This window comes from Pelodiscus sinensis, chromosome 9 (assembly GCF_052426305.1).
Source record: "Pelodiscus sinensis isolate ZL-2025 chromosome 9, ASM5242630v1, whole genome shotgun sequence".
Classification (NCBI taxonomy): Eukaryota; Metazoa; Chordata; order Testudines; family Trionychidae; genus Pelodiscus; species Pelodiscus sinensis.
In genome coordinates this window covers 36,926,154-36,945,890 of record NC_143060.1, presented here as the reverse complement: position 1 = coordinate 36,945,890, position 19,737 = coordinate 36,926,154, and the positions used below count along the sequence as shown (strand labels likewise).

Here is a 19,737-nt window from a genome sequence, read left to right as displayed (position 1 = left end):
TTTAATTTGCATGGACTTCAGTGGGAGCTGCAGGTGCATAGCACCACTGAATAGCAGTCCACTTCTATCCAGATGTCTAAATATGGATTTAGGAGCTTAGCTTTAGGCTCTCAGGTTTGAAGAATTGTGAGTATATCGACTTGTGTTCCTAAGAAAACACTGAAATAATCATAAGGCATTTACCAATATCATAGCAGTTACTTTGATGCCTAAAATACGAACATAAATATTAAATACATTTTAAATCTATAAAAATGCTTGCAACTTTTTAGGCTTTTAACAGGTCGTTTATTCTAATCCTTTTAGGCACAGCACTATAGAACAAGGTGATTTAAGTGAATCACTAGAACATTAGCAAAGCAATTCAATACTTTTTACAATACTAACATGAGGTTTTTCTACAAATAAGATATACACATCGTATTTATCTCAGTATCTTTTCTTTTTATTTCTAATAAATGCTGAAGGGAGATGTCTGACAATTGATTTGCAGATGCTCAGAAAAATAGCAGTCATAAATGTCTATGAGGAACACAGCTGAAATATTGTTCGTATACTTTTGACAATAATTGACATGGGTAAAAACATTTTACTTCAAAGCATCCGAAACTTGAAGTTCAAAATAAAAGTTAATCAGCATAGATACCTGAGTTAAGCTCAATAACAAAACATCTTGAATGTATTTTTGTAATCAATTATATTGCAAAGCTATTTCTCAAAATAGCATATCAACACTATGAACTAGTGATATCAGCACTATAAACCAGTGATCCAGATGCACACAGTAGCACACAGATTCATTGTGAAGGATTTCCTAAATCAAAGCTTTTTCTGCTTCTCCATCTTAGCAGTTTGATGAAGTTAAGGCTTGCACTGAAGATTTTATCATGCTGAAAAACCATTTTGTAGAAGGTATCAATAGGGAGATCTCCATTTGGATCTGCATATTTCAAGGTTGTCATGGGGGTGTATAAAGTGTTGGTCTGATGGCGAAAAGGTGGATTTTCTGTAAGAATTATCTTTACTGTATGCTGTCAGAATGAGAAATGGGACCTTTAGAAAAGATCAATTATCCACATAAATGTGCAATAAACAACAAACAATGACTGAGCAAAGTGCTAAAGGTAGTTTTGTAAAATCCTCTAGTAAATTTGATCAGGCAGTTAATCCATTATGACTTTCTTAAGATAATTTAGAAACCTCAAAAACCATTTTTCTTTTTGAGACTAATAAACATAGTTTTATTCTCCAACTTTATCAGAAGTGGAAATTTATAATATATTTACTATGTAAAACATTTGACTTTGAGATCAGTGGTGGAATATCTGATTAGAAAGCCAGAAATGTGTTTTCAATTCCCATAGGCATTTTTTCTCTAAAACTTGTATTAATGAGACAAGATAGGTCAGGTGGCATCTTTAGTTGAACCAACTTCTATTGATGGATGCCACAAGCTTTCAAACTACATTGATACATTGAAAAAAAGTTCTATGACATTTCCAGAGCATCTTTAATACTAATACTGCATATAGTGCCAGCATCAGTGCTATTTCTGCATAAAGTCATTTCAAGCTCTTGGAAGTATTGGGCAATTGTGGAGGTAATCAGTATTCTTGCTTGATTTTTTATCCTTTGAAAAGCATCACAGTGATTAAATTCTGGCTCAAAGGAAGTTTGATAATATGAGAGACTTAAGCTTCAGTGGGGCTCCAAGGGCTAAGCATTTTGTTTTTTTCTTTTTTTATTTCAGATGCATCTTGAGGGAACCTCAGCACAGAATGGTTTCTTGACTAAAGCAAAAAATGTATATATACTATGTAAACTACAAAAAAGGTAAGTAGAAAAAAAAATCCAACTTAAAATTATTAGCTGGCTCCAAACTACTGCTGCACTGGACTTGGAAAGGATTCAGGAATAAAGTTGGGAGGCCAATTTCTTAGATAGCCTTGTGTAGGGTTCCATGGAAAGGGGTTGTGAGTTCAATGATCACTGCTGGTTAACAGTTCTGTGCTCCTGGCTAGAGGCTTGTATGTTTGTGTTCTTTAACCCTATACATAAATTGTATCATATGTGATGCATGCTGAACAAATGGCAAGTTCTTGTCTCAGAGACTTTAAGAGTCTAAAAACAAGAGTAGATTAAGCAAGTGGTGAGTAAAGTCTGAGCACTTCACGGAGCTAGTTTTCAGGATATTTTGAGAGTTTATGAGAAACTCCAAAAACACTGGCTGAGAACATATGGAGGTGGTAAGAAATAGGACATGAACTCAGATGTAGGCAAAGGAAAGAAAGGAGGTGGTCAGATAAGCACAGAAAGTACAGGGTGAGACTCAGGATGCACCCTGAGAGTTAATGTTGGCTCTTACTTGTATTTAGCCCCATCCCCTGTGTGTCTGTCTCTTGCTGGTGCACACACACACTCCTTTCCTCTGTCCCAAATATGGTTATGCTTTGCACCCAAGATAGCTGGTTCATTTGGCACTATACACTAAAGCCAGAGCGATACTTTCACTCACACTGATAAATATCCCATAATTCCCTCTGCACGCCCACAAAGATAGACAAGTTTTCCCACAGTTCACTCAGCTAAAATGAATGCATTAAAGGCTATGTATATACTACAGAGGTTTTTTTGGAAAAACAGTTGTTTTTCCAAAAAAAAACCCCCCCCCAAAAAAAACCTCACATCCACACTGCAATCGTGTTCTTTAGAAAAAAATTGAAAGAATGGAGGGATTTTTCTTCTTTTCTACGAGGAAGAAGCCTTTTTCTGAAAAGTTATTTCTGAAAAAGGTGTATGTGGACAGGAAAGGGAGTTTTTTTGAAAGAAGAGGAAAGAGGAAAAAGCACAGGTGCCCTGGTGGCCATTCTGTCTATAGTAATCACGGCTTAAATGCGAGATAGCATCCACACTGAATGGATGCTATCTTTCAAAAAACAGATTGCTTTTTCGATGTGCTTTAGTAGTGTGGATTCTCTCTTTCGGAAGAAGTTTTTTCGGAAGATGTCTTCCAGAAAAGCTGCTTCTGAAAGAAGCCTGCAGTCAAGACGTAGACCCAGCGTACTGCACTGCTAAGAACCATTGGCTATATAATTCCAGATGTTTTAGCAGGTATCTGCAGATTTACAGGACTCTACTCTTCTGTTATTGGTTCCTTGGATAGTCTACTGTACTTCCCATGGGTGTAGAGATTTGCACTAATGAAATCTGAACAAGAGAGGGGCCACAAACAATGGTAGTAACCCATCAAGATTTCTGGTGACAGTTCATACTAGTGTCATTCTGACTTCACTGGGTGGTTATATCACATTGCAGCTATTCACTCAGTGATATTATAGATTAAAATTCACAGCTGCCTTTTAAAACTGGGAGAATTTCATATTCTTTTTAAATTCTAGATACAATATTTTATTGAGGTTGTGATTACTGAAGTCTAGGGGTACGACAGTCAGAGCATTCACTGCACAATTGGACTAATTACCTCTGCTATGTCCTCTGCACTCTGTCCCAGGCTTTGGAAAATCTGTTTGTAATTTTTAAGGTAAATATTAGTAAACATATCCGCAGTTTCTTCATCGGCAGCTGAAAGATCCATTTTCATTCCATCTTCAAACACCTTTTTTTCAAATTCTGTGATCACTGGACCTGGCTCAATCAGACTTAGCCTATTACAAGAACAAGAACATATTGGTGATCTGTCCTTCTATATGGGAAATGTGTATAGCCACCTTTTACATGGGCAGTGAGTGGCAACAGATAAATGAGCACTTGTTAGCATTTTTTAACAGTAAATTCTTTAAGGGGAATATCCATACTACAGCTCTTGCCCTGAGTATCTCAGTCAGGCATTGGGTGTTTCCAGGGGAAGAGAGCACTGGCGGTGAGCAATGGAACTATTAGTCTATGGCAGAAATGGGAGCAGGAGACAAAGCCTGCTCAGATACTAACTCACAGCTGTGGATCTCTGCAATAAGACTTTGCTGCTGTTGAGCTCTTCGGACCTATGGAATAGGAGCAGGATTCACCCAGAAGTGCATAATAGAAAAGCTAAGACATTGAAATACTTAAGGTCCCTTCACCAGTTCCTTCTCTAGCTCTATTCTCAAGTTTTTAAGTATGCTTCCTGTTTATAGACATAGTTATCTATTGAATGCAGGTTTTGTACAGCAGATTTCTGGCCAGTTTTGTGGCTGCTAATGAATATCTGCGTTTTGCCGCTTATTCCTAGTGGCTCTATCATGTTATTGATTTAAGCTGAACTTCCAAATTAAAGCTTCTACACAGTGCCGCCCCCGCCTGCATAGTGACCAGCCAGTTATCGTGGTGTGGACCCTGCACATTGCCTGTTCCACATTTCTCCATACTAACTTTTTCACTTTCTTCCATGCTGCCTCCTATGCCTAGAATGTCCTCTAACAGGCTGTGTCTACATTGGCACCTTTTCCGGAAAAGGGATGCTAATTAGACACTTTGGAATTGCAAATGCCGCGGGGGATTTAAATATCCCCCACGGCATTTGCATGAACATGGCTGCGGCTTTTTTCCGGCTCGGGGTTTAGACTGGCGCTTTTCTCCAGCAAAACCCTGAGCCGGAAAAAGCGGCAGTCATGTTCATGCAAATGCCGCGCGGGATATTTAAATCCCCCGCGGCATTTACAATTCTGAAGTGTCTTATTAGCATCCCTTTTCCAGAAAAGGGTGCCAATGTAGACACAGCCACACTGTATGCCACAAAAGTTGATCATCTTTAAACTCTCTCAAAGCCCACCTATTTACACACACAGTAAATCATCTACTAATTTCTCATTAAACACCAATAAAATTAAATTCTAAGTAATGATACAAAAATATTATAAACTACCATGTAAGAAACCCCACAATCTTATTTTGTGCATCCCTCCTGCTCATACTCTGCCCGGCCTTAAGCATTTCCTCTTTCTTGCTGTCTTGCTTTGATCAATTTCCATTGCAAACAATTTAAGGCAAGGCCCATGTTTCTGCTCACTACTGCAAATGCTACACACCAGTATGTTGTTATAGGAGTCTCAAATACTCTTTATAAGAAATCATTATTCAGCACTCTCACAAATGTATCTGGGTACTACAGATTAGAGAAAACATTCTTTTTGAGGTAAACATGACCACATCCCCACAGTATTGTATATGAGAGTCCATATTCTTAGGGATGTGTATGAAAGCTATACATATTTTTTCAAGGCTAAACTGATTCTTAGTGTGAATGCTGAAGGTCTTGTTTATTTTGGCGTTTAAAGAGCTGCAGCACTTGAGGGAGAGGGGCAAGGAAACGTCTACAAGCAGGTTTCAGTGGCTTGTGAATGTATAGTTTCAATTGGTTGAATTAAAGAAGAAAATTTCTTTCTCTGGGACAACAGCCTGCTATATAATGGCTGTACTACTATTATCATCATCTGTAGCTCAAGATACACATTTAAAGAACAGTCTGATATGTATCCCACACCTTTGGGTCAACACTTACTGTAGTTTAAATTTCAGTGCTTGTATTGCTAAGCTTTCACAGAATCCTTCCACAGCAAATTTAGATGCAGCATAAACATCATTGAACAAAATACCTGAAGGCAAAACCAAAATAATTACAAAACATGCTAAGATTATTTTAAGTTTTTGAATGGCTTATATTTCCTAAAATTTTAAGATCATGGAAAAAAAATCCTTGTGATTTATGTTGGGCTAGTTCATCAGTTATGATGCTAAAACACTCCTACTAAATGCACTAAGGTGTCCATACCTATTTTTGGATACATGCTGAACAGTGATTGTTATAGGGAAGGAGACTTGGCCAAGACTCCTTTGCACCCTGGCTATTATGATCCCTAGGTGCCATTGGCAACTAACAAAGGTTACAGCTGCCTTCAAACTGTTCTCTGGTCATAGCTGAGGATTTAGCCCATTGTATTTATGCTAGATATTGTGTGGTTTGATACAGCCTTCTGCATGTATAATAAAATCTGTATCATTTGGCATGGCAGCTGTGTTGCAATGCATGCCAGAGATCTAAGATTTAAAAGATTTGGATTTTTCAATTCCTGGGGACTCAAAGGAGGTAATATAGAAATCCTCTAAGATGGATGGTGAGTATCATGTTGGAGGTAATATAGAAATCCTCTAAGATGGATGGTGAGTATCATGTTGGTCATTAGCCATTCTTAGTAGCCAAGGCCTTGACATTCCAACTGCCTACTCACATGAATAATCCATATGTGAGAGGCCCATTAAAGTTTTGGGGCCTAAGCACGCAAGTAAGATTATGCAGGGCAGAGCACCAAATAAGACAACATTATCTTGCAGGTTAGCAGTAACCCTAGGGTGTCCAGTAAAAGAGAAGGCCTTCCAGAAAGGAAATACTAATTTGACAGTCTGGGACAGGGGGGGACTCCAATGGATGTGGTCAAGGACCCACTAATCAAACAATTAGAGAATATTTCAGTGTGGACCTGCTGATCCCATCTTCTAGTTCTTTTTTTGTTTTTTGAGGGGGGAAGGAGGCAGAGGGAGAGGTGTTAGAAGACCAACTTTGCATATACTGCTTGGAATTCTTTCTTGTGTCAGATATGTGAATTACTAACAGATTGCAGATGTGCTAAATCTTTTTTAAAGTAGAAATTTTTTTAAAGCTAGTTTCACAAAATATCTGTGCATACAAGTGTATTAAAAATGTTCTTTCCTCCATAGTCCCTTTTAAGCAATACACAGAGACAAGTTTCTATATGAAATTATTTTGTAAAAAGAGCAAAATGCTACTTTCCAGAAAACTCAAACATAGTTATTGTGGGCCTAAATCTGCCAGCCTTGGTTACAAGCAGTAGTAATTTACTATGCGAATAGAATTATTAAAATTAATCAGAGTACTGACATAATATCATATTACTCAGTGTGAGTAAGAATGGAGAACTGAGGCCTGAGCTTGTAAACTGGAAACAAAAGCTTAATACATTAGATTGCTTACATTTTTCAGTTCAGAAAAATGTGAGCTTTAAATTATGAATAATTACTATATTATAATACTTTGCCTTGTATTCCCATGACACTACTAATTATAACTATATGTCCACTCTTTCTCTTCTTCATATCAGGTAAAATCTCCTTCAAGAGTCGAACCAATCCAAAGAAGTTTGTATCCATCACAGTTCTCATCTCATCTATGGTCTGGCATTCAATAGGTCCAATTAGTCCCATTCCAGCATTGCTAACTGTACAGATACAAAACACAGTAGTGAGTAGTAACTGCAATAAATATTAACTTGGCATTTTTACTGAAACCCACATGGTGGTAAAATTAGTCACTGGAATAAAGGATTAAACATAGGAGAGTCTTACTGAAAGTTTGAGATTACATTTGGCATGGAATGTCTTTGCTTTTACTCTCTCCGGTACATTTTTAAATTTCTACTACAGATGACCATGGATGCTCAGGAAGGGAAGCCTGGCTGGGGCTGCATCAGCCCAGACAGTAGCGCTGCTGTAATATCCTGGGCGGTGGCAGCAGGACCACAGTTATCTGAGCGGCAGCAGCTCCATGATTGGGGTTACCTGCCTCCCATCAGCAGGGCCAGGGCTTTTAGCTGCAGCAACCTGGGAGGAGAAAGTCGGGCCACGCCACAGCAGCCTGATAGAAGCAGCACAGCTGGGGCCACGTGCCACCTTGCAGCGGGGCTAGGGCTGGCCAGCAGGCAGCTGTGCCGGATCAAGGAAACCAGCAGCAGGGAGGGGCAACAGGTTGAAGGGTTGGTGTCAGGTGACCTCCCATTGTCCGGCAAATTCCCTCATCTGGGACCAGGCAGGTCCCAAGAGTACTAGACCAGGAAGGTCCAACCTGCATTCTGAAATTTTTCTTCCTGATTTATGCCTTATTTTTTTCTTTAACTTACAAAAGAAGAAGGGAAAATGAGCAAAAACTACAATTATTTTCTTTTAGTGCAGTATTAAGAATTAGGGGCCCAATCAAGTCAACAAGAATCTCAATTTACTTCTCTAGATATTTGATCAGGCCTTGCTATGTTTGTAGATAAATTCATGGAGCATATATCCATCACGCTTATTAGCCAGGCGGTAGGGATGGTGTCCCTAACCTCTTTTTTACAAGTTGGAAATGGGAGACAGAAATGGAATCACTTGATGGTTACCTGTTCTGTTCATTCCCTCTGGTGCACCTGTCATTGGCCACTGTCAGAAGACAGGATACTGGTCCAGATGGACCTATGGTCTGATCCAGTATGACTAGGGGATGGTTTTGATCTGCTTTGTGTTTAGCACCTCATAATGGCAGTTTATTTAAAAAAATGAACTGGCATCTGTTGAGAATGAGATCTTTATCACTATTTGGTGGGCAAAAGGAGATTCCATTTCAGTGCTTGTAATTTCAGATATGCAGAATGGTTATGTCATAATATGAGCAATCTGTAGTAAGAAGTGGAATGCCAGACTGGAGCATACTGTAATTTTCAAGAAAATCATCCTAATTTGCACCTGCCTGTTCTAATGCTCCCCTAACTTCTCCCCCACAAAGACAGGCTCTGTTTTCTCTTAGCCAATATTTAAAAGCTGAGGGTATAGTTAGTGGACATATTATAATTTTTTTACAAAATATATCACAGATCATTTATTAATAAAGTATCAGATAAAATGGAATTATAACTTCTTATAAATTAAACGTGCATTTTATGATGGATTAGTCTCTCTCTCATTTGCTTATTCACCTATTTGCTAAGTCACAAAGTATCACCCTATTGTCAGTGCCAATAAACAAGGGTATACTGTGTTCAGGGAGTAGAGGTGGTCTTAGTTCTCAAGTGCAAGATGGAGAACCATGAAATCCAAATTTTGTTCTCAACTTTGCCACATGATTTTGTAGAAGTCATTTAGTCTTTTTGTGCCTGAATTCAATTGAGAACCTTGAATGACTTTTATAGACCTGTACAATGTTATTGATTTTATTGCTATATTTATACTTAAATCCATGTACATGTTTAGAAATAATAGTATGCTATTGAAACATCTCTAAAATATAAGTGTCTTTAAATTAAATATTGTATTCTGATTTTTCATTCAACTTTCATTTGTATTCAGTACTTGCCTAGGATATCAATCCTTCTGTCTGGGATGCTACTGACACAAGTTTTAATAGACTCTTCACTGCAGACATCCAGTTGTTTAATATCCAGGGTTTTACCCAAGGTGTTGCCTGCAGCTTCTACAAGTTTGTCTTTCCTGGTCAGATTCCGCATGGTAGCATACACTGCAAAGTTTCATAAATAAGTAATCAGAAATGTAACTACAGAGAAAGCTTGTTCTTTGAGAATGACAGGAGACACAAGTTACAGTTCATACAACCTTTAAGTCCATATTTTAGTGCTTAGATATCTTGGTGATAGGACCTTGAGAACAACCTAAAATAAAGAGAATGTATTTTAAATATTTATATATTGCTTCTAACTTTCCTAAGTTAGAGTTTGGGAAAGAGCGACTAGAGAAATAAAATATTTATACAGCCATGTTCATAGCTATATGTTTTTATTTTTGTATCAGGGAAGGAAGGTGTGTAGAAAAACTATTTCCAAGATTTTCAATAATGGGTGCCAGAAATTAGGCTCCTAAGTCCACATTTAGGCACCTAAATAATGAGTTAGAAGCCTATCTTTAGGAACCCATTTTTGAAAATCACAGCCAATGTGTTTAGAAAAGCAACCAGAATTTTACATGAAAGTGAAACAAATTATTACTCAGACTGCAAAATTGCTGGGTTTTGCAAGATATTTATCAAAGTATAGATGAGCTTTCATATTACTGCAGCCAAATTACTCTTGCTTCCTTAAATCTATGCAATTGTTCCCTTCTGAGTAAGACAATACTTGCTGAGAGTAAACCTGAACTGAATTGGTAAGTTCATTTAGTCAGCTACATATAATTGCAGCAAATATTTCCCTTTTGTAAGGTAAACATTGGAACCAATTTTCCCCCTCCTCCTTCATGGCAGTAAATACAAGGAAGAAATACTGAAATCTGCCCTTCAGAAACAAATTGCTAGCTTAATGAAAGGCTCCTAAACCCAAGGTTTTTCCCACCTAAAATTAGCAATTGCATTCACACCAAGATTTTGCTAAGAGTCAAGTAAAGCTACTTGCAGCTGTGTGAAGGACTAACCTGTAAAAAAGTATGTTTATTTAGCATGCTGCAAATCGTCTTTTTTAATTTTAAAAGTTTCCGTTTTTATATCACTGCCACATTTATCATCTGATAATTTCAGATAAACATGTCATTTCAGTACAGTCACAGAATGACCATCTGTTCATAGTAATAAGTATATTTGATTGCATTGTATCTTCCTGTCAGGAAAGGGAGAATTATTAAGAGTGGAGGAAAAAGGGAAGTTAAACAGAATTCAGGTGCACACAGATGAAAATCTATACATTGTGAGATGCCCAGACCTTAGCGCAGTCCATTTTGTCATACCACAAAATGAACGTGACATGGAAGATTCAGTACTGCCTGATATTTAATTTCAGAAATACCTTTACCTTTAAATCTTTTCTGTTCATCTCTAGCCATTTTTACAGCCAAGGCCAGTCCAATTCCTGAGGAGCAACCTGTGATGAGTACAGTCTTTGGAGCCATTATTTTCAGCTGGATGGCAGCAGATATAATAGGAAGTCTTGTTACTCTGCTGAACAATCACCTCAATGTCATGGCTACAGATTATTGTTACTGGTCCTTTATGCTTTATCGCTTCACTGAGCCAACAAAACTGAAAAATGCACACCTGGACATTGTATGATTAGGGGGATAATCTCCAGATGGCCACTAATAGGAGTAGATGCTTCTGCATGGATGCATAATCTGGATCAGAGGCTACTGTATTTACAGCAAAGCTAGGCAGTTGCCTAGGGCAGCAGATTTGACGCGACCACCCTTCTGTCAGGATGGAGGGTGACAGGGCTGAATCTGAATGGCACAGGGGATAGCACACTGATGTTTTGCTTAGGGTGGAAGACTGTCTTGAATGGTCTCTTATGTGGATAATCACTGTACAATAGATTCAATACCAAAATTTCATCCATTTTTAAATTTTGCAAAACATTTGTGCTAAAAAGTTTTAAATAGTTAAGTAATTAGACCATGGATATCTTGGGGGAGGAGGAGTTCACCATGTCTTGCTGTCATAATCCGTGGCCTCTATCACAGCCCCAATGAGGGTATACTTACCAGTCATGCACAAGAGAATGAAATCATCCCCACAGTCACAGGTCAACTATCCACCCCTAATCTGCTGCAGGGTACAAAGGGTACACATAGATCATAGCTCCCTGCTGTTCAGGCTTCCTCCCTGTTCGTTTGTGTAACAGGACCACATTTATTATAGCCAGATTTCACCTGAGCCACAGAGGTGGGGGTCAGATTTGTCCCTCAAAGAGGCACAAGAAGATTTAACCACATCTTGGATTTGGCCAAATGACAATGTATAATTGAATGTTTGTAACTAAAAGTCCTAATAGAATATCTGGAAGAAGTAAAATGGAAACTGGAGTGTGGCTTTGAAGAGAAACAGAAAGATGGTGAAACACTCTTCAGAGAGCTTCTCCAATGCCTCTGCTCCCATTCAAAACATTTTACTGTTTTTCCCTACTTTTGCAGTTTTCTCTTATTTTCCATTTGCCTCCTTTCCCATCAGTTTCCAATGCTTTTACCTTTCCTTTTCGTAAATTTGTATATTTCTATTGATTTATAACAAAACATATGGTAATTATCATATAGAGAAAAGCTTAATTTACACATATAGTCACACATTTAAGTCATTCACTAAAATATAAAGGTTACTTACCTGTAACCAGAGTGGTTTGAGATGGACTCTGTCTACTCACACTCCTGGAACGTGCTGACTTAGAGAGCGAAACTTAAGCAATGATAATTGGAATGGTCCTTGGTCCCCTTTCTCGCTTCCCTCGATGTTTGCCAACATACTGAGGCCAAAGTTATAAAGCAAGGGCAATAGTTCCAACCACCTCAGTTTCTCTCACTGCTTTGTCATGTTCCATTTAGAAATTAGGATTCCAAGGAAGAGGATAAGACAAGCAGGGAGTGTGAATATGCACAACAAATCTCAAAGAACTCCAGTTACCTTCATTTCGTCCTCAAGCAAGCGGTCTCTGCCTATTTCCCACTCATGGGATAGTTTAGCAAACACTAATCTCATAAGGTAGAACATGGAATCCTAATTCAACAGAAAGTGAAAAAATGACATGCCAAATTTAGCATTTGACTTGTATACCAAGTAGAATAGCATCTAATGAAAGTATGAACAGTACCCAAAGTTTCAGCTTTACATATAGTAATAGCCATATCTTACAAACTAATCCTGGATTGAGGAATTTAAAACGGAAAGGTTCATAAAATTAAACACCTCAAATGTACAGTAAATGTGGTGCATAAGTTGCAACAGAGTGCACTGCATCATTTACTCATCTTTCAAATCATTGCATAGCAATTTCCAGTGAACTGATGGCATTGCAATGTGAAGTGATGACTTGTTCATTAACATCAGGGGTGGGCAATAATTTTTTTACCAGAGGCCACTTCAGAAATTTTTGAAATGACCCCGGGCCCACCCCGGAAGGGGTGGGACCTCAGGCAGAAGGGGCGGGACCAGGACACTTCCATGCTTCCCCACCTACAAACCCTGATTGGTCTGGGGATAGGAGAGTATGCAAAGTGTTTTTCCAACCCAGAAAGAACCATCAGCTGTTCTGAACAGCTGACGGTTCTCTATAGGTATCATCTCCCACTGCCAGGGATACATTCACGTGCTTCCCCCCTTCTGCCCCCAGGTCAATCAGAGCTTGCGGAAGGGAAGTACATGAAGTCTCTCGCTCCCGCTCTACAAGTGAGTTCCATGCTTAGAGTCAACCACCAGCTGAGCAGCAGCTGGTGGTTGACTTTAAATGCTGAGCCCCTTGCAGAATGGCAGGAGACTTCACGCACTCTCTCTGCCCCCAACCCCTGACTGGCCTGGGGCAGGTGCAGTGCACAAAGTCTCTTCCCACCCTGCCCCCAGTCTGCAAGGAGCGTGCAGCGCTTAGAAGCACCATGTCCCTCTCAGGGCAGGAGTGCGTGGCACTTTTAAGCACTGCGCACACCTTGCAGGGCGGGGGCAGCGTGGGAGGAGCATGGCCTGGAGGCGGAAGGAACAGCAGGGCCTCTATGGGCTGGATCAATTTGCCTGGCGGGAAGGATCCAGACTGCAGAGGCCCTTTTGCCCATCCCTGCTCTATCCTCATCAGTGAAAGAAGAGCCACGCCCAGAGGAAGGAATGAAAGTAAAGAGATATCCTAAGGGGGGGGGGGAGAGAAGATTACAAGACAACAGTTCTAATATATTCTGAGTCACTCAGATGCACAGGCTTACTTACTTTTTGCTTACTGAACAGGCTAAAAAGTCAGTTGGCTTGAGATCCTTCTACGAAAACAAAAGTTTTGACTAAGAAAGGTTTGGATTAGATCGGAATTCCTCTAAAATTTGGGGGTACTTAAACCTGAATATTTGGTACGGGTCCTCCTTAATATTACAATATGTTAACATACATGGTTAACAAAAAAGATAAATTACCATTTGGAGAGAAACATTTGAGTCTCTTGCAACTTTAGAGTTACATAAAATGATACTCAAATTACAATTCTGAATAGCATCTGGGATGACAAAGATTTCAGTATACACAGAATAAGAATATTTTCCAAGAATAATCCCACGTTATTTAATATGATTTGGAAAAGTGCACTCAGAGTTCCAGTATTGTTATTAACCATTTTACATAGGCATACAAAAAAATGACTTGTTTAGATCCCAGTTACAGTGAAATTATGGTTTGGCACAGAGGCTTTCCAAACCAATAAAAATACATTTGCTAATGTAACAAACAGAATAATTAGCTTCTCAAACAAGGCACAATATAATATGACCCACACCTAAAATTAATGAGATAAATGTAATTATAATATAAACTTGGCTATCAGGTTTGATCCAGGATTCACTAGAGAAACCAAGTGTCCAGTTTAAAAAAAATTCAGCTCTCACTGTATTTAGCTGATCAGCTATTAAACCAAAATGCTTGTGCTGTTCATGCACATTTATATTTAGCACATGTAAGAGGGGCAAGCTAGGCTTTATACAACCTATGATGTGGTAATGCAACTCTAATGAAGGGCAGGTTAGACTTTCCCTTTGAAATCCTGGTTTGAAGGGTTTCACATTCTATTGTTTTAAAAGAGGGCTGTCTGAAACTTGGCACACAAATTATTAGTTTAAAGGCCAACTGGCTTGTTTAGAGAAAAATGGTTTACATCTTTTCAACAGTTGTTCAGTTATCACACTGGCCAAGACAGTTCAGATAGGTTTTTTTTAAAAACATTATTATTATTATTCTATAGGGAAACAAATGGCTTGATTAAAAAACTATAAAAAATGTAGTTATTTCCAAAAGTAAACTAAGTCCTTTTGTTACACTGCACAAATCTTTCCTAATAGCCAAAACAAGTAATCATAGTTATTTGGAACTGTATGAACATGCACCTTGTGTATTTAGGCCTTGACTATGTGAGCAAAATCTGTAGCTGTAGTATCTGTATTTCAGGAGTTGCCAGCAATGGTGTAGTTGCAATGGTGGAGCAGGTTTTCTTGACAGTGGTAAAAATGCTTAAGCTCTCTGCATAATTGCTGAAACACAAGTGCTAGTTTTGCTGGCTGAAATGCACCCTTAAGGATTTCTGTGTGTGTACACTTGGGCCTAAAATCCTTAACTGAATTATATTATTTTCTGCTCTTCTGAAATACTTTCATTGCCAATAGCTATGCTGATGTATTTTTCATGCAAGTATATTTTTAGTGACTGGTTTTGAGAGTATTTAATGCTATAAAGTTTTGGAATCTCAACTGCATAGATTCAGGAACACATGGTAGACTTTAGGGCATGAAGGTCTGTCCCCTTACATCCTAGATTTGTTGTATATGACCTCTATATATCAGTGTTATTGTTTTTTTTAAACTTCAGAGAGTAGGGGCATAATGAAGACATTTTTAATGACTAAGCTGAGAGATTTTTGAGAAGCCAAAAACCAAATGACATAACTTCAAGTCTATTTTAAACTATTTAAAATAAGACAGCTTAAATGCACTATTCTGCCTCAATTGAAGCACATGAAACTTTCCCATGGACTTTCAAAAGAGCAGGATGAGGCTTGAATTACTCTCTGTTAAAAGATGAATGAACCTACTTGTGAAAGTTAGACAATCAAAACTTAGTTTAAAATCTTGACTGAATATTATGCTTCACCTATACAGTCAGTCCCCGACTTACGTGGATCCGACTTATGTCGGATCCCTACATACGAACGAGGCTTTTCTCTCCGTGGAGGACGCGGGCGGTGGGACCGCCCAGACGTGCCGCGATCCCGCCGCCCGCATCCTCCACGGCGAGAAAAGCTGCTCCGTGTCTCCCTGGTCTGCTGGGGGGGGGGAGGCGCAGCTAGTGCACCCCCCCCCAGCAGACCAGGCTTTTCTCACTGTGGAGGTCGCAGGCAGTTCTGCTGCCCGCGTCCTCCGTAGCGAGAAAAGCCGCTCCGCGTCTCCCTGGTCAGCTGTGGGGCGGGGCCCCCAGCAGACCAGGGAGACGCGGAGCGGCTTTTCTCGATGCGGAGGACAGGGGCGGCGGGACCGCCCGCGTCCTCCGTGGTGAGAAAAGCCTGGTCTGCTGGGGGGGGGGGCACGCACTAGCTGCGCCCCCCCCCCCCCCCCCAGCAGACCAGGGAGACGCGGGCGGCAGGACTGCTGAGAGGCACCGCGATCCCGCTGCCCGCGTCCTCCACGGCTTTGCTCCGCATCTCCCTGGTCGGCTGGGGGGAGGGGGGGCGCAGCTAGTGCTGGAGGGGGGGGGCAGCTAGTGCACCCCCCGCCAGCAGACCAGGCTTTTCTCGCCGAAGCCTGGGGTAGAACAGCTGGGGCGCTGCCGGGTTGGTCCCGCAGCACCGGTGCTACTGGACCAACCCGGCAGCACCCCAGCTGCTCTGCCCCAGGCGTCCCCAAGTCAGCCGCTGCTGAAACTGACCAGCGGCTGACTACAGGAAGCCCGAGGCAGAGCTGCTCTGCCCCGGGCTTCTTGGAATCAGCCGCTGATCAGTTTGAGCAGCGGCTGACTTGGAAACACCTGTGGTAGATCAGCTGGGGTGCTGCTGGGTTGGTCCCCGCAGCGCCGAGGTGTGGTGCTGTGGGGACCTACCCGGCAGCACCCCAGCTGTTCTGTCCCAGGCGTCCAGATTCAGCCGCTGTTGAAACTGATCAGCGGGTGATTCCAGGAAGCCCGGGACAAAGCAGCTCTGCCTCGGGTTTCCTGTAGTCAGCTGCTGGTCAGTTTCAACAGCGGCTGAATCTGGACACCAGTTCTGACTTACATACAAATTCAACTTAAGAACAAACCTACAATCCCTATCTTGTACGTAACCCGGGGACTGCCTGTATTCCAAATTGTCTTATATTTGACAGTTTAAAGGAAAAGCCTCTTTGTCAGTAACAGTACATTTGCAAAACACTCAAGAAAAAATTCTCAACAAAAATGCTAATAAAGCAATGACTCAGGAATACTGTTAGGTAGAATTTAAATATAAAGATTAAGGTCTCTGATTTTCAAAGTCCACGTAACAAAGGGCCACCTAAATTTATCTTTACAACTCACAAAAACTTTAAAAAAGACCCTTTATTACTAAATCAAAGTTACAATACAAATTATTTCAGAGCAATAATATTAAAATTAAAATGGGAAAAATAAGAGGGTTGGAATATACAATCAATATATTTAATTATGTACAACACTACTATATTAAAATTTCCTCTTTGAATGCAATGCTGTGTTGCCAACAATTCTACTTATGGTTCAAGACTGGTGATAGTCTTTCTTCACAATCTTTGTCCCTGATATAGATATGTTTGCTAGTTAAATTAAGATTCTGAGTACAAATACTACTTTCAACTTCTTTGTTTAATTTACTAGATCAAAATCCATTGAGGGTAGTCTTGCAGTAATATCTCTTTATAGATTTTTTCTTAAATAAGGTCTGTTTTATGAAACTGATCAAACATTAAAATAAATTAGTTACACCATGTTTGATGTCCAGTCCTTTGCACATCTAGAAAACTGAAATAGAAACATGAATAGGTGTTAATTAATACAGTAATTTCTACCACTATAAGAGAGAATTTCTCTAGAAATCCATAGATGCCAGCATTTAGATACATAATATAGTACAAAAGGCTCATAGACTAAAGTATCTCTCTCTAGTCTATAGGTATCCAACAGTTGCTCAAACTCCATACTAACTTACTTTTATAGCACTTTGATATGGATACAAACACAGTAGTCTTGTAAATAAGAAAACAAATTAAGCAGAATGATTTGTAAAGAAATACTCTTATTTAATGATTATACATTGTCTATATAAACAATTTTTAATGTCATTAGCAGCATTATCATAATGCTATTAGAACTGTAAGTAATTGAAAAATCATTTTTTTCTCCAGTTGTGTCATTTGTATTCTGCATTTCACTTAGCTTCAATAGTGAAAGTGAACTAGTCAGTTTCATTTGGTTTACAAATAGGTTTCATTTTCCCATATGGAAGTGTTGGCTGTTAGGAGTTACTTCTAGCAACAGTTATGTTGTGCAAGATTTTAAAGGCACCAAACAATAGACAAACAAAAATTTCACCTTGAACAGTGCTGTGTTCAAGTCTGCACTGTTATAAGGGGAAAATTTTTTAAAAAATTCTATTTTTTGAAATGCCAACAACATACATGAAGTATGGAAATCTGTTGTCATTTGCATCAATATGATCTGGAAGTAGTTCATTAGCTAGTGGAGTTATCCTGGTGAAACTGAGACCAGAAATTGGCCTATTATATGTGCAAATGTTTTAAATAAAAAGTTAAATTTTGGGCCTTAGTTACTTGAAAGTGTACCTTTAATTTTAAAAATCCTGGTGGGTAAGATGGTGATCTATTAACTGGTCTCACTAAAATGTGATCCACATTCTGGATACATTTTGGAACTCGCAGCCATTAATAGATACAAATGTTAACGAACCATTCCTATATAAACAGAGTCACAATTAAATTAAGAATTACTGTACCACAGAATCACATTCTTGATTTTCTTTTAAGTTTGTGCCACATAATATCTGTACAGAAGCATTTTCAGACTTCCTCATTTCTTTGTTGATATATTTTAGCATTCCACTAAGCGTTTGGAAGTCATTACTGTTTGATGGCACATCTTCATCTTCAGGGTATGTGAAATGATCAAATAAAGATTCATTCAAACTGTCTGATGGAGTATGAAGAAAGTCCTTCTGACTCTCTGAAATCATTGTGGGTTGTAATGTAACCATTTGTTTGAAGTCTTTTAACATGGTTTTTGATGTGTCTAGAGAATCATCATCTTTAATACCTAGATCACTAGCACTTATTGAACGACGCAGTTTTCTATGTTTGAAGTATGAAGTATGTTTGGAAGAATCCTGTTCTTGAGCATCAAAGAGCGTATGAGATGATAATACAAGTGGGATGGGTAGCTTCTTGATGCCTTCTGTTCTTTCATGCCCGGCAATTCTGGTTTGTAATCTCACTACTTCAGATTCCTATAGTACAATAAAACAAATATGTTGTTCTTTTAAAAAATGATAATGTCTAATGAAACTATCCTCTATAGTCTTTGCCATGTGTAAATACATTTCTCAACACCTGGGCGCGCCTGGGCTGCCTCGCTGCCGGCTTCCCCGCAGCTTTGCAAAGCTGCGTGGGGGAGAGGGGAGGCCTCGGGCAGCGGGGCAGCCCCACTGCCCGAGCCCCTCCGCGGCTTTGCTCTGCGTCTTCCTGGTCTGCAGACCAGGGAGACGCAGAGAAAGCCCCAGAGTACACGGGCGGCAGGACCGCGAAGTCCCGCAGTCCGTGTACTCTGGAGCAGCCCCGTTCATAACTGCGGATCCGACTTAAGTTGGATCCGCGTAAGTCGGGGACTGCCTGTATAAATGCATGGAATATTATGTGGAAGGCAGTCTCACTATAAGCATCTCTCAATACAATAGTGTGCTGCCATGTTTCTGGCTTCAAAGACTCATCCTTTGAAAAAAAAATATTTCCCAAATGAAAAAAAACAGAGAATGATTACCATCTTAACTCTACAGAACAAGAGAGTCACACTAAGATGTCCCATTTGGGACATCCAATAAAACAGTGGGAAACAACTGCCACCCAGACAGGAGGGAGGGGAATTAACTGAGACTCACATGTTGCACATTCATGAAGGAATCCCTCAGCTAGAGTTGGAGTGTAGGAGAGAGAAGTAATGTTTGCCATAAAAACAGAAATTTTATTAGAGTTAACAATCCTCAGTGACAGCTATAGTTCATCAATAATATTTCTGAATGAAAAAGATGACTTACTGGGACTTAAAAACTCCATAGTCCAGTGGTGGGCAATCTGAAGCCCACGGGTTCTACATATGGCCCATATACCCCTCATCTCCCTTTCCCCAATGCCTTTTACATGCTGTGTGCCCTGCACTTACCTACTCATAACCCTCCCTCCCAGTGCGCTGAGAATCAGCTGATTTGCACCCCTCCTCACCACCTTCCCAGTGTTTAATTGCCACAAATAATCTGATTCATA

General features: G+C 39.7%; 2 protein-coding genes across 5 annotated transcripts in view; both read right to left on the bottom strand.

The window, feature by feature from the left end:
- Positions 1-584: 584 nt before the first annotated feature.
- On the bottom strand, positions 585-7,215 carry LOC102461202 (retinol dehydrogenase 8-like). Its single transcript, XM_089780669.1, has 4 exons — positions 7,050-7,215; positions 5,498-5,651; positions 3,482-3,665; positions 585-1,031 (listed from the first exon to the last, which is right to left on the bottom strand). Exons 1-4 carry the CDS (start codon positions 7,213-7,215, stop codon positions 798-800), a joined length of 738 nt encoding a protein of 245 aa, XP_089636795.1. The 3' UTR covers positions 585-797.
- Positions 7,216-9,100: 1,885 nt separating this feature from the next.
- CCDC18 (coiled-coil domain containing 18) overlaps positions 9,101-19,737 on the bottom strand; it is a 63,286-nt gene continuing 52,649 nt past the window's right edge. For 3 of the 4 annotated variants that reach the window (XM_075936552.2, XM_075936553.2, XM_075936554.2), the window contains one exon: positions 17,464-18,707. In XM_075936552.2, the coding sequence (XP_075792667.2) occupies positions 18,192-18,707 (516 nt within the window). In that variant the 3' untranslated portion in view covers positions 17,464-18,191. Of the gene's footprint in view, positions 9,275-17,256; positions 17,259-17,463; positions 18,708-19,737 lie in introns of those variants that run through there. The other variant, XM_089780535.1, reaches the window with a different exon arrangement.